Source organism: Peromyscus eremicus, chromosome 23 (assembly GCF_949786415.1).
Source record: "Peromyscus eremicus chromosome 23, PerEre_H2_v1, whole genome shotgun sequence".
NCBI classification, from domain to species: domain Eukaryota; kingdom Metazoa; phylum Chordata; class Mammalia; order Rodentia; family Cricetidae; genus Peromyscus; species Peromyscus eremicus.
In genome coordinates this window covers 10,828,719-10,843,000 of record NC_081438.1, presented here as the reverse complement: position 1 = coordinate 10,843,000, position 14,282 = coordinate 10,828,719, and the positions used below count along the sequence as shown (strand labels likewise).

The following is a 14,282-nucleotide window of genomic DNA, read 5'->3' as shown; positions in this document are numbered from 1 at the left end:
CCCCAAGAAATAGATTCCTGGCTCATCATGGGTTATAGGTGGATCCCAGGGCGGAGGGAGGGGGAGGGAGGGGGAGGGAGGGGCCCCCAACCCCTGGTCCTGTCGTGTTGTGAACTAGACTAGGAAAGAGTCGGGGGTGTCTCCGTGGACCAGGCAGCCCCCACTCACCCACCCCAGCCCACTCCCCAAGCCCCCTCACAGCTTTTACTTCTGAGTCTTTTCCTTCACCCACTGACCCAAGGGCTTGAGCTGCCGAACTCGAATTCTGAACTTCTGAGTTCTAGAAACCCAAGATGGAGGACAGGGTGGGGCTGGTTGTCCTCTAGGTCCCGTCCCTTGGATTTCAGGGTGTCCTGTCTCCTGGGGTCCTCATGTTGCCTTCTCTCTGGGTGGCCCCGAGTCCAGACTGCCTCCTCTCGGGAGGACAGGGCCATGTTGGGTTAGGCCCTTGCTGGCCTCAGTGTCTCAGTGTCTCATCAAGTGGCTGCGTCCATCCTCATCCGTTCTGGGATTCCAGGATCCAGTGCTTAGGCCCCGGGGTCTCTGTGTCTCCCTCCACAGCTCTCCGTGCCCTGCCCCCATCAATTCCTTTTCCTCTCAGCCCCTCCCTTCTCCTTCTTTGCCACCTTCCAGCTGGGTGACATTCAGGATAGTTTCACCTCTTCAGCCTCAGTTTCCCCACCTGACACAGAGAGTCCCACCCCACACCTGTCCAGGGCTGTATGAAATCTTTACACTTATCGGATGTGATCAGAGTGCAGGGGGGCCAAGGACTCCTCGGTCTATGATGTGATGCTCATGTCATCCCTGGAGGGGGACCAGGAGGGAGGCCCAGAGAAGGGGATCGACCTGCCCAGAGTCACAGTGGGGACAGGCCAGGGTTTTTTCCACTCTCCCTGTGCTGGGGCCAGGAGCCAGCTGGCAGGGTGGGCCTGGGAGACACACAGGGTGGGAAGATCCGCCCTGTCTCACGGGAGGTCAGCGTCCGTCCATTGCTGTGGAACACAGCTGCAGGGTGGAGGAACCGAGTCAGGCTTTCCGCCCCACATGGGAACAGCTGCAGGCCTGTTTCCCTTTGCAGAGCCGACCCCGTGTCCCCAGTCCCATCTCACAGCTCCACCGGCATCACCCATCTCCATCACAGAAACCCACGACAACTGCTCCTCTTGCTACCACTTCTCAGAGGGCAAAACCGAGGCTCCAAAAGACCATGACACTCGCTTGGGTCATACACTTTGAACCTAAGTCGGCCGGGGTATATGGGGTCCCGTTTCCCCCCACCTGCCCATGTTGTTCCGAGCTGTGGCCCCAGACAATAACAGAGCCCCCAGAGAGAGGATGAAGCGAGAGGCCGAGTTGCGGCCCAGCTTCAACTTTCTCTCTGGCTGTGTGACCTAGCTGAACCCATGGCCCTCTCTGGTCGTCCGTCTTTGCAACTTGTGAAAACAGGACTGACCACACAGGCCATTGTCTGGCACGTGGCTCCCCGTGTTTCCCAGGCTGCACCCTGCTCCCCCATCCCTTATAGCCTGCGCAACACTGCCAACTGAACAGGTGCCAGGCACCAGGCAAGCGCTGTTTGAACACCTGGGTCTTAGCAGGCCTTTTCCTGCATGCAGACCCTCAGTGATTCCCTGTGGCCCGTGACTGGCTTGTTCCCCCTGCTCCTTTCTTCTCTGCTCTTGTAAACACTCTCCCTGCCATGACAGCGTTAACCGGACATCTTCCCCCAGCTCCCAGCACGACTTACTTCTGTCTGTCAATCAACTCCCCATTTATTAAAGAACCATTGTGTGGCCGGCACCGTGGGGGACTCTGGGACACAGCAGCCAGTGAAGCAGCCAGGCCCTGACATCCAGGAGCTCACAGCCTCATCGAGACAAACACAACACAAAAGAAATGGATCCTAGAACATGCTAGAAGGTGGTTTTGGTGCTACGGAGGACACACAGCAAGAGAAGGGTGGCAGGGATGACGTCTTATTTTATGGCCTTATTTTTAAGAAGGGTATAACTTTTCTTGAAAAAGTAAAGTTGCATTTGGCCAAGGAGACAGTGGGAGTAAAGAAGCCAGCCAGAGCCAGGCATGGCGGCGCACACTTTTAATCTGAGCACTCCAGAAGCTGAGGCAGAAGGATTGCTGGGAGTTTAAGGCCATCTTGGGTTACATAGCTATGGGGCATTTACCCACCACCCCCACAGTTCCCCAGAGTTTTCTTGAGTGCGAGCAGCAGGAAATATTAGATAGAAGGATTTATTGCGGAGAATATCGCGGAGATAAACAGATAGAAAATAAAGGATAGCCTCAAGAGGGCCTGGAACCTATTCCAACGGGCCCTGACTGTCTCTGCCCCAGGGTTTTTATAGAGACGCCAAGAGGTGGAGCAAAAGACCTCCTCCCCCAGCACAGCCAAGTGCAGACCATCTCAGACACCTGCACTCAGGCCCGTGGTCCTAATCATCCTCTATGCGGACCTGCTGGGTAAAGCCACGAGGAACCCAAGAACGGGCTCCCACACATAGCGAGCCCCTATCTCAAAAAAAAAAAAAAAAAAAAGAGGGACTATACCAGGCTTTTTCTTTCGGGCCACCAACCAGCTCCCAAATCATGACACGGAGACTTATTATTAGTTTTGAGTGCTCGGCCTGACTTAGGCTCCTTTCCGGCTGGCTCTTATAACTTAAATTAGCCCGTTTCTCTTTACCTACCTTTTGCCTCAGGGTGTTTTACTTTTCCTTCTGTCTGTCTTGCTTGTCTGTCTGGCAGCTGCTTGGCTTCTTGCCCCAGGCATGTCCCTCTCTTTCTCCCTCATTCTCTTCTCCTCTTCTCTCCTCCTTCTCTCTCTAGATTCCTCCTCCTATTTATTCTCTCTGCCCGCCAGCTCCCCCATCCCTCTCCTGCCTAGCTATTGGCCATTCAGATCTTTATTACTTCAGTCAGGTGCCTCAGGCAGGCAAGGTGAAACAAATGCAACACATCTTTACATAGTTAAACAAATGCAGCAGAAACAAATGTAACACACTGTGGCGACACATTGTGTGCCCTAATAAATTTGCCTGAAGATCAGAGAGACAAAGGAACAAGCCACCTCTTACCTCTAGGACTCCTCAGCCTAAAAAAGCTTTCCTCAGCTGAAAGACTTTAGTTCCTGTCTCCTCACACCTGATATACCTTTCTCCACCCATCCATATCATTTCCTGTCTCAGCTTTCCTAGTGCTGGGATTAAAGGCGTGTGACTCCCAAGTACTGAGGTTAAAGGTGTGTGCCACCACTGCCTGGCTCTGTTTCTCTCCTAGACTGAGTCAATCTCATGTAGTCTAGGGTGGCTTTGAACTCACAGAGATCCAGACGGATCCCTGCCTCCCAAGTGCTAGGATTAAAGGTGTGTGTCACCCACTGCCTGGCTTCTATGTTTAATCTAGTGGCTTGTTCTGTTCTCTGATCTTCAGGCAAATTTATTAGGGTACACAATATATCACCACAACACACCTTTATACAGTTAAAGTAATATGTTCCACCACAGGAGACCCACAAGAGGGCTCAGCAGGTAAAGGGTACTTGCTGCCAAGCCTGATGACCTGAGTTCAGTCCTTGGGAGCCACATGGTGGATGGAGAGAACCGTCCCCCAGAAGTTGTCCTCTGACCTCCACATGCCCATCACGGCACATGCGCACATGTGCACATATGTAAAATAATAAATGGGGTTGGGGAGAGAAAGAAGCTTGGTGGCATACACTTATCACCCCAGCGTTTGGGGGGCTGAGGTGTACAGATCGTGACAGGCCAGCCTGGCCCGATACTGAGACGGGGGGGGGGGGGGGGGGGGGGGGGGGGGGAGTGGGCAGCGTGCCTGGGAGGGAGGGAGGGAGGGAGGGAGGGACAAGTCTCCCAGGCAGTAGGAACAGACTGTGCAAAGGAGTCAGGAACTGAGCTGATGGGGTAGGCCCAAGTAGCTAGAGAGGATGGGGTGTGTAGAGGCTGTGGGACCTGGTTTGCTTAATCCAGTGCTAAGAGTCTTCAGCTGTGGAGAGATGGTCTCGATTGTATATGGAGGAGAGGTGATTTGAATTATATGTGTGTGTGTGTGTGTGTGTGTGTGTGTGTGTGTGTGTGTGTGTGTGATTTAAGACAAGGTCTCATGTAGCCCAGGCTGGCCTTGAACTCACTACATAGCTGAGGATAACCTTGAACTGCTGGTCCTCCTGTCTCCCGCCCTCTCTAATGCTCAATTTACAGGTGTGTGCCACCGTGCCAGGTTTATGTGGTGCTGGGGGTCAAAACCAGGATGCCATGAATGCTAGGCAAGCGCTCTACCCACTGAGCTACACCCTCAACCCTTGTTTATTTTTATTTCTTGTGATTTTTATGTCTGCTGCATGGCACCACATTTTCTCTCTCTCCAGGTCTTTGTGTTTAAATGGCTCTAAAATGTTTATGTCCCAAAGTCTTGCAGGAGCCTGAACTTGGGAAAGGAGGGGCCTTGGCTTCCCACCCATCCCCCTTTCCTGGCCAGGGTAGCTGTGGTGAGGCAGGTCACAGCCTCACCACAAGGTCAAACCCAAAGCCTCCCCAACCAGCCCCCACCTGAAGCACTTCCTGCCCTCTCCCTGGGAAGCCAGGCCACACACTCCTGTCTGCACTGTGTGCTCCCCAGGGGCGTGGGAACAGCAACCAGCCCGCCCTCCCCTACCTGGGCTCCACCCGGAGCTCTGGGGAGGGCAGACCTTGAGAGAGAACACATAGACACACAAAATAAATCAATCTTTGAAAGCAGGACTGAGCCCCAGGGTCCCGGAGAGAAATCCAAATCCCCAAATGCCAGTCAGGGCTCCGAGTTGTGGAGTGTACCCTGGGAGGTAGAAGGGGAAACTGAGGCCTGCAGATGGTCAGAGCTGGCCATGGGGGAAACAACATGAACATAGGGCCCCAGATGGTGGACCCCTGAACTCAGGCTCCATCTCCCAGGCCTTGCCTTGTCTCCACAGATGGGGTGTTCAGGGGGTGGCCTCAGGTGACCTGGAGGGCAGGGACTTGGCTACAAGGTGGAGTGAGACTAAAAGGCAGCAGGTGACAAGAGCATCCTCACAGGAGCTTCTAGAGAGGGGGAAGGGGACTTTCTTCTCCCCAGATGACATGATTTCACTTCTGCCCTCTCCTCTTCACTTGAATGGAGACCAGAGCCTTTGAGGGCTCCCCGGGGGCTGCTGGGTACATGTTAGGCATCCTCAGAAGGTCTGAGGCTCGTGGGAACAAGGGGACAAGCCTAGGCTTTCCGGGGCAGAGCAAAGACAGAGAGATGAAGACTCAGGAGATCTATAGGGGCATTGGCGGGGCTCTTGTTCCCAAAGGTGGTGACTCACTCTGATGGACAACCAATGACCTATCATGAGGTCACTTGTACAGCCCCTGAGCTAGCTCTGTGGGTCCAGCTCTGAGACTTTACTTAATTTCATAGGTCTCAGATCCACAACACCCCCAACCTTGGCCAACCCAGTAGGGTCAGCCCAGAGTTGGGCCCAGAAATTCCAAGTCCTGCTGCCAAGAGCATCACGAGTCAGCTAGGGGGCCAAAGTGATCTCACTTCCTCTCTTTCAGCTTCACGCTGTCAGGTGCAGGGTCCATGACTGACCATCTCACGTGTGTCTTTGCCCGGGAAGTACAGACTTCCTAGAGTATGGTATTGAGGGTGATTCTCAAGTTACATTGTAGCTGTGTAGGAAGGAGTGCTGGGATTGATTGCTGATGTCTGCCATGGGTGCAAATTTGGTAATAGTGGTACGCGTGTTATTTATTTGACATCTGTTCCGATCTTGTTTGGGAGATTGGGGAGGAACATCTGGAACTGGAGCCCTTGTTTCTAGTGATAATCAAGCGACCCCAGAGGTAGTAAGCTAGTTTCTTATCTGTTCAGTACTGGGAGCTTGTTTTGTTACCCTCAGTCCTGGGGTCACAGGGTTGGGTGGTTCCCAGAGCTTGAAATCTGGCAGACGAGATAAGAGTTGAACCACACAACTAGAAAACAAGATGGAAAATGCCTAGATCCTCACTAAGAGATGAACTCTGTCCCTCACGGATAAAAAGGAGTGGAGCCTGTGGTCAATGGATAGATGTGGAGGCTGGTGGGGAAAGGGACCACATGGGCCCCTTCTTTCTCAGGCTGGGGAGGGAGATGACTTCCTGTGCCCCTCAACTGGAGATTCTTGAAGCTCAGCCTCTGAGCCATGGGAAGAGAACCTGGTTCAGTGTAGGCTTTCTGGAAGCCTTGCTGTGGACCCTGCCCTTGCGAGGGATTAACACCATCGCTGAGGAGTCCTTAGAGAAGGCAGATGTGCTGCTGTTCTTCAGGAGGCCCCCTGAGCACTGTCATCTCAGCATGATCACAGCCTGGCAGCTGCAGGAAGTGCTCCCTGAGCACCTGCTTCGTGGCTCCCTTAAGACATGGTCAGAGAACACCCAGGGACAGTGTGCTCTGATCCTGTGCTTAGAGCAACACAGTACCCACCCTGGTTCTGTGCACTTGTACCACAGGTGTGAGTGTGTGTGTTGAGTATCTGCTACACATCAGATGAACGAACATCCTTTCTGTCCAACGTCATCCAGAGAGACCTAGTCGAGGATATAGGTGGGGAGGGCACAGACATGCAAAGGTCAGAAAAGGAACTGGATCCATACGTTGGAGAAGCTACTGAGTGTGGAGGAGAGAGAGGACTTCCTTACAACCATGCTAATGCCAAGAAAACAGTATAACTGGGAGAAACAGGCTGTCTAGGAAGACAGCATTGAACCAGAGACCTCCGTGAGGGAGGGTGCAAGAGAAACATCTCAGAAAGAGCCATCCGAGAAAGGGGTTGATGCAAAGACCCTGGGGTGGCAATGAGCCCGGGATATGTGAGATCAGCAGAGCTAGTGTAGAGCTTACGAGAAGGTGTGTACACTGGAAATGAGGTTCAGAGCGCAGCAGATGGCCAGCTGTTTCTCTGTGCAAAGGGCTAGCCTCGGCAGGATGGAGGGCAGAGGACACAGGGCAGCTGACCAGGGCTGGGAGTGGTAGGCAGGCCCTGGGGAAGCCTGTTCTCAGACCCTCAGCCAACCCGGGGGCCCCCAAGAAGGCAGGCAGGGCAGGAGTGAAGGCTAGCCCCCACTGACTGGAGGTTCTGGGCGGCAGTGCGTGTCCAGGGAGGTATTCTCGATGCCTGGGAGGAAGCGGTATCTCCCACATCAAAAGGGCCACCCCCCAAAGCTCCCACGCTTGGCGGCATGGGAACTGTGCCACGGAAGGTTCTCGCCGGCAGTTTGCAGACTGCAAGAGGGTGTGTGCCACCTGGGGACTGTCCCCTACCACACAGAGATGCCGCACCATCAGGCCCCACACAACCCTCCCCCCTGTAGCCCAGGCCTCTAAAAAAAAAAGAAAAAGAAAAAAGTTTTTAAAGCTTTTCTTGAAATATAAGTATGGCCAAGATCTCAAAAGTCCTGGGGTTTCCCTGCCCACCTCCCAGGGACAGAGATTCAGCAAGATGGGGAACTATTTGGACCAGACTTTGGGGATTATATATCTAAGATAGCAATCTGACTATCCTGATTGATAGAGGCTGACTGGAGAGCTGTGTGATGGATTCTTTGGACTTCAGAGAGCTGTGATGGATTAGTCATGCCTGTCACTGGTAGGAGATAAGTAGGTAGTGGTGTGTATGCTAAATATTTTCCTCCCTGCCCATATTACACACTGTCCTGAATGAGAAGAGGGGCGTTCTCATGAAGCAGAAAGGAAAAGGAAGTGGGAAGGCAGAGATGAGGGCAGGACTTCAACTGGTGAGTCCACATGCAGTGTTTATAGACAGGTGGGAAGGAAGGCTGGAAACCGTGACCACTTCTCTTTGCTGCCCCGTAAGTATGAAGAGTAATAATTACAGCAGTGCTGTCCTCCAGCAAGGTCTTGGAGGGTGGTGACAAAGCCTGAGGCAGGTCACATTGGTGCTCAGCCCTTCTCATTTTGGGTCCTACCACACTGCAGAAGGAGAAGCTCTTGAATCCTCACAAGACTCCTCATTGCAGGTAGGGAAACTGAGGCTCAGTGCCTTAATCCCACTTCCACTCAGGACTCAGAGCATCCATCCCTCTTCCCTTTTCCCGTCTCCCATGAGAACAATGATAATGATTTTAGATTGTCCCCACCCCTTCCCCAAAGATGGTCCTAGATGGTAATGGTATTGATGATGGTGGTGGTGATGGTGATGGTAATAATGATAATAATGATGGTGGTGATGATGATGGTGATAGTGATAGTGATGGTGGTGATAATGGTGATCGTGATGGTGGTGATGATGGTGATGGTGTTGATAATGGTGATAGTGATGGTGGTGATAATGGTGATAGTGATGGTGTTGATAATGGTGATCGTGATGGTGGTGATAATGGTGATGGTGTTGATAATGGTGATAGTGATGGTGGTGATGATGGTGATAGTGATGGTGGTGATGGTGATGGTGTTGATAATGGTGATAGTGATGGTGGTGATAATGGTGATAGTGGTGATGATAATGGTGATGATGATGGTGATAGTGATGGTGGTGATGATGGTGGTGGTGATGGTGGTGATGGCGATCGATGGTAGTGATAGTAATAATAATGATAATAATGATTTCAGAATATTCCTTAGCTACCAGGATTCATGCTCCTGTCAGCAAACAAAGTGCAGGCACCACATCATGCCCATTCCACAGACAGAGAAACTGCTACAGAGGCCGACATGATGTGCTGTGTGTCACCAGCTAATTAGTGGCTGAACTAAGAACCAAAAGCAACGATGACTGACCCCCAAAAGACAAAGAGTACTTTCTTTCCAGGAGCTCTTTATCTGAAGAGGGGACCATGTGATCCCTGGTGTCAGGATGTCTCACAAGCCTTTATTGTGCTCAAATAAGCTAAGAATCTTGGCGCGAGAGACAGTGTGGTATTTCCCAACTTACTCCTGAGTCCTTTCCAGAGTGTTTTGCAGGAACCGGCTCTCTATAGAACAAACCTTAAGAGAAGTTTACTCCATGATAGTTGGGTTCCAGGCCAGAGAAGGAGGGGGAACCGGGGCCCAAACACTCTCTGGTGGAAAGAGGCCATCTGTTGGGGGAAGAGGAGTTCGAGCCTGGGATGTGGTTCCCTTGATAGGGTGCTTGCCTCATCCTGAAGTTCCAGGTTCAACCCCCTGCACCACATAAAACTGGGTATGGCGGAACACACTTGCAACCTCAACACATGGGAGATGAAGGCATGAGGAGCCGAAGTTCAAGGTCATCCTTGGCTACAACACAAGTGAAAGGCCAGCCTGAGATACATGAGAGCATGTCTAAAAACAAGAGTCAGAACTAGGCCTAAGGGTGTTGGCCCCATTGCTGATAGGAGCTCAAGACGGGGATGCGGTTTCCTGGTGGCTCATCCAGATGACGGAGGCAGAGGAGAGGGGGTGTGCCAGGAGGAAGCCTGAGGTAAAAAACAAGCCAGGGTCCTTGCACAGGAGTGTTGGGGCTGGAGTCCAGCTGAGACCTCCTCTCGTCCCCACAGGGTTCCTGCGCTTCCTGTGAAGAACTTGAATGGCACCGGCCCTGTCCACCCAGCACTGGCCGGTAAGACCCAATCCAGTGAGGCCCCGCCCACCAGCCTTATGATCCCCGCCTCTTGGGTGAACTGGTGTGTGGGCCCAAGTGCGGTCCTTCCCATTAGGTTAGTTTGGCTGCAACTTAGGGTGGTGGTGCTCTGGGGTAGGCAGGGTCAGAGTACAGGGGTGACACCCTGTCCTCCGTCCTCTGTAGCATCCACCTGCCCCATCAGTCCAACCATGAAGGGAGGGCGTGACTTGTCACGACCCCACCCCTTATCACTACACCCCACTCCCCACCCCAGGGATGACTGGGATCCTGCTGTGTGCAGCCGGGCTGCCAGTGTGCCTGACTCGAGCCCCCAAACCCATCCTGCACCCGCCCCCTGTGAGCAAGAGCGACGTGAAGCCTGTTCCTGGAGTGCCCGGCGTGTGCCGCAAGACCAAGAAAAAGCACCTCAAGAAAAGTAGGCCCCGTGTGACCCCAATCACAATCCCAGTGCTCTTAGGACCCAGCAGGCACCTGCCTCTACTTACCCTCAGTTCGCCTTTCCCCCCCTCCTTCCTGCCACTCCCCCACCTCCTCCCCAGCGCTTGACCCCCACCTCACCCCTCCTGAGACATGTCCCCCCCATCTCTACAGGTAAGAACCCTGAGGATGTGGTTCGGAGGTACATGCAGAAGGTGAAAAACCCACCTGATGAGGTGAGCAGACCAGGTGGGGGCCTCAGCTCCCAGGACCAGCTCCTCCCAGCCTGCCTTCCTCCTGCCCATCCTGGTTTCACCAGGTTCCTCACCAGGCCCTGGGGAGGAGCCTAAGTTTTTTTTTTTTTTTTTTTTGGTTTTTCGAGACAGGGTTTCTCTGTGTAGCTTTGTGCCTTTCCTGGAACTCACTTGGTAGTCCAGGCTGGCCTCGAACTCACAGAGATCCGCCTGGCTCTGCCTCCCGAGTGCTGGGATTAAAGGCGTGCGCCACCACCGCCCGAGCCTAAGTTTTATAGCATCACACCTGTCTGTCTTTGTTGTGGGGGACCTGCCCCCACTTTTCCCCCCAGGGTACTCTTGAGCAGGGAGAAATAAGGAATATGTAGATAGAAATATAGAGGAGAGAGACAGACAGAAACACAGACTAGCCTCGGGAGGGCCTAGGTCAAAACCCACCAGCTCCTTCTGTCTCTTCTAAAGGGCTTTTATAGGAATGCCAAGGGGTGGAGCAAAAGACCTCCCCCCAGCACAGCCAAGTGCAGACCATCCCAGACACCTGGTGACCATGCCGTGGTCCAGCCATCCCTTAATGCAGCCCTGCTGTGTAAAGCAAGCTCAGATCTCACTAGGAAACCTTTGTGGGCTCCCACACTTTGTGATGGATAGTTTTACGCCACATTTTCCATTCAGGGTTTTGCTTTGGGTAGTTAAGCATTTAACCCCTCCTCAGGGGCTGTCTGAGGAGGGAATCAGAGGCAAGGTTTCCCGCCTTCCCATCTTCAGTGTCCTCCTGTGGCCCTTCCCATCCTTAGTGTCCCTCTGTGGCCTTCCACATGACCCTCATCCTCAGTGTCCCTCCATGGCTCTGCCCATCCTCTGTAGCGCACCCCATAGTCTTCCCCATGGCCCTTTCCATCCTCAGTGTCTCTCCCTGGCCCCCCAGGACTGTACCATCTGTATGGAGCGGCTGGTCACAGCATCCGGCTATGAGGGTGTGCTCCGGAACAAGAGCGTGCGGCCCGAGCTTGTGGGCCGCCTGGGCCGCTGTGGCCACATGTACCACCTGCTCTGCCTGGTGGCCATGTACTCCAACGGTAACAAGGTGGGCCACAAGGTGGGCTGCCATGCAGCGGGTGGGCGCCAGGCAGTGAGTTGGGCAGTGGGCGGGGGCCAGGTGGGACCCCCCCAGGTGGGACCCCCCGGGGGAGGGGTCCTCACACCAGCCCACCCTTCCCAGGATGGCAGCCTACAGTGCCCCACCTGCAAAGCCATCTACGGGGAGAAGACAGGGACACAGCCGCCAGGGAAGATGGAGTTTCACGTCATCCCGCACTCGCTGCCCGGCTTTGCAGACACCCAGACCATCCGCATTGTCTACGACATCCCCACGGGCATCCAGGTGAGCCCTGAGGACCACAGCCCCCACTCTCTGGCCCCTCCAGAGACTCCACCCCTCTGGGATCTGAACCCTCCCGCTGCTGTCTCCACAGGGCCCTGAACATCCCAACCCAGGCAAGAAGTTCACCGCCAGAGGCTTCCCTCGCCACTGCTACCTACCGAACAATGAGAAAGGCCGGAAGGTGGGTGCCCCCCCCCAACAATGAATGAGGGCAGGGTCCCCGGCCACAATCATCTAGGCCTGCCTCTCCCTTGTCCACAATCCCTGCTGCGTCGTTCCTTCCCAAGTCAACATGCTTAACAGCAGGCCCCAAACCTACTTCATCTCATTCACCAGCTAAAGAAAACTTTAGAGAGGGCCCGTAACTTACAGACAGTCACAGCAGCCTTTCACCCTCAGCCGTCCGACTGTCAATGACTGTTTACCCGAAGAAGCTAGTACCTTCGATTTCCCTGCGAAATCTCCAGACCTTTAATCATGGGAACTAATTCACAAAGCGGCTGTTTTGCACAAAGAGTGGGGACTAAACCCCAGCAGTACTGCTGACAAGGCCCGAAAGAAACAGAACTTTCTGAAATGGATGGTCATGGAGCAGGCTGAGGCCCAGGCTGCCAGTAACACTCACCTCTCACCCCCCCTCCCTCCCCAACCCCTCCAGGTGCTGAGGTTGCTCATCACCGCCTGGGAACGCAGACTCATCTTCACCATCGGAACATCCAATACCACGGGCGAGTCGGACACCGTGGTGTGGAACGAGATTCACCACAAGACGGAGTTCGGTTCCAACCTCACTGGCCACGGCTACCCCGACGCCAGCTACCTAGACAACGTGCTGGCCGAGCTCACCGCCCAGGGTGTGTCTGAGGCCACGTCTAAGGCCTGAGGCCTGAGTTGCCCGCCTTTCCTCTTGCTTTGCCCCTAGCCAGGCATAGGCCTCCCTCCAGCAGGTGGGAGGAGCCAGAAGCGCTAAGGGGATCAGGCTGGTGGCTGTGGGGGTGACAGGGGAATGCCAGTCCAGCTGGCTCCAACAACCTGTGGCCCCCAGCAAGGGCAGCAGGGATAGGATGGCCAGAGAGGGCAACCTCCCTATGGAAAAGATGGAGTTTTGCCCTTCACGCCACACACACACACACACACACACACACACACACACACACGTGTCCTGTTGCACGCACACGCTCACGCACGTACACCCACGTGCCTCTGACTTCCCCCAGTCTGCAGGGGGGAGGAAAAGAGACAGAAAGGCTCCCATTGACGACACATCCCGTGGATCCCCCTGTGTCTCCATCACATCTATATAGGCTCGTCCCCTTCCCAGGATTTGGGCCAAGCGCTGGGGGAATGGGGAATCTGTAAGGTTTCCAGGGGCCGGTCTGCCCCTGCGCCTCACCCTCTTAACCCATGTCAGCTCTGCCACCTGCCTGCCCACTGGGCACTGCAAGCCAATGGGGTAGAAATCCCAGGCTACAGAGTCGCTTTTCGCGGGCCACTGGGGACGAGGCTATCTTATTTTGTGCTTGTGTCTATTTATCTTCCTGGGACCCCCCACACACACCCTCTTCCTCCTGTGCCCATCTCTAGACCTCTGTGTATCCCAGGCAACGGCGTCATTCTTGCCTCTCTCTATGCTGGCTTCTCCCCCACTAAACCGCTCCGGACATTTGAGACCCAAAAGCTGTAGCTTCTGGCTTCAGGAGCGAGGGGAGGCCTTGTTTCAGGCCCACGCGTTGAAAACGAAGAGCAGGCGGCAAAGCGTTAACTTCTCGCTCCTTGGAAGTGGGCAGTGGGCGGCTGATCGTCTCAGGCCAACCAGAGGCCCGTTGCCCAGGCAACTCACCAGCTCCGCCTCTGAGGATTGGCTGCTGCGATGGAAGTCAGCCAAGCTTTAAAGGGACGCCAGCGATTGCTCTTTTGAAAGAAAGAAAAAAAAAATCTACCAGTCCCACTGTGGGTGGAGAAATAAATGGTCTTTCTCCTTGTCAGGCCTTTTTCTGCCAAGAGGGTGCTGGGTGACTGTGCTTCTAGGGAACACTGGGGAGAGACAGCTTGGGAGACAATGATAACCATTGGACCACTGCCCGGGGCAGCGGGAGAAAGCAGAGGATGGGCCCTGATGCTGTCCTGTCTTGCAGCATCAAGGGAAGGAGGCAAAACTCTCGTAGTCACTAAGGATGCAGAAGTGACGCGCATGCGTGTGCACTCACACAACACAACACACACACACCTGAGTGACAAGGACGATCGGAACTCTGTGCCGCCCTCCAGGAGGGTGTGGAAGAGCTGGGAGGTACCATATCGGCCCACCGATGCCACCCTGGCCATGGAACAAGGCAGGAGGAAAAGCTTCCCTCCTAACAGAGCCTCTGGCAGCCTAGGGGTACCCGAGCCAGTGGGAGATGATGCTCCGGCTCCAGGCGACCTCTGCTGGCCACACGTGGGATAGCGCTGCACCGTCCCTGGAGCTCCTGATCCAGCCAGTAGACTTGAGTTTCTTCAAGGAGTCTTCACAGGCTCTTCAGCTCTGCCAGCCGAGTGTTCCCAAACGTTTCGCCCTCTGTGGCTCACTCTTAAAACATATCCCAAG

At 54.3% G+C, this 14,282-nt stretch overlaps 1 protein-coding gene across 1 annotated transcript in view; it reads left to right on the top strand.

Moving 5' to 3' along the window:
• The window catches only part of Dtx1 (deltex E3 ubiquitin ligase 1), a 32,142-nt gene extending 18,466 nt beyond the window's left edge, over nt 1-13,676 (top strand). Inside the window, exons 3-9 of the mRNA XM_059249426.1 lie at nt 9,558-9,619; nt 9,897-10,058; nt 10,235-10,296; nt 11,240-11,398; nt 11,534-11,695; nt 11,787-11,876; nt 12,354-13,676. Coding sequence (XP_059105409.1) covers nt 9,558-9,619; nt 9,897-10,058; nt 10,235-10,296; nt 11,240-11,398; nt 11,534-11,695; nt 11,787-11,876; nt 12,354-12,578 — 922 coding nt within the window. The 3' untranslated portion in view covers nt 12,579-13,676. The remainder of the gene's footprint in view (nt 1-9,557; nt 9,620-9,896; nt 10,059-10,234; nt 10,297-11,239; nt 11,399-11,533; nt 11,696-11,786; nt 11,877-12,353) is intronic.
• The last annotated feature ends 606 nt before the right edge of the window (nt 13,677-14,282 follow it).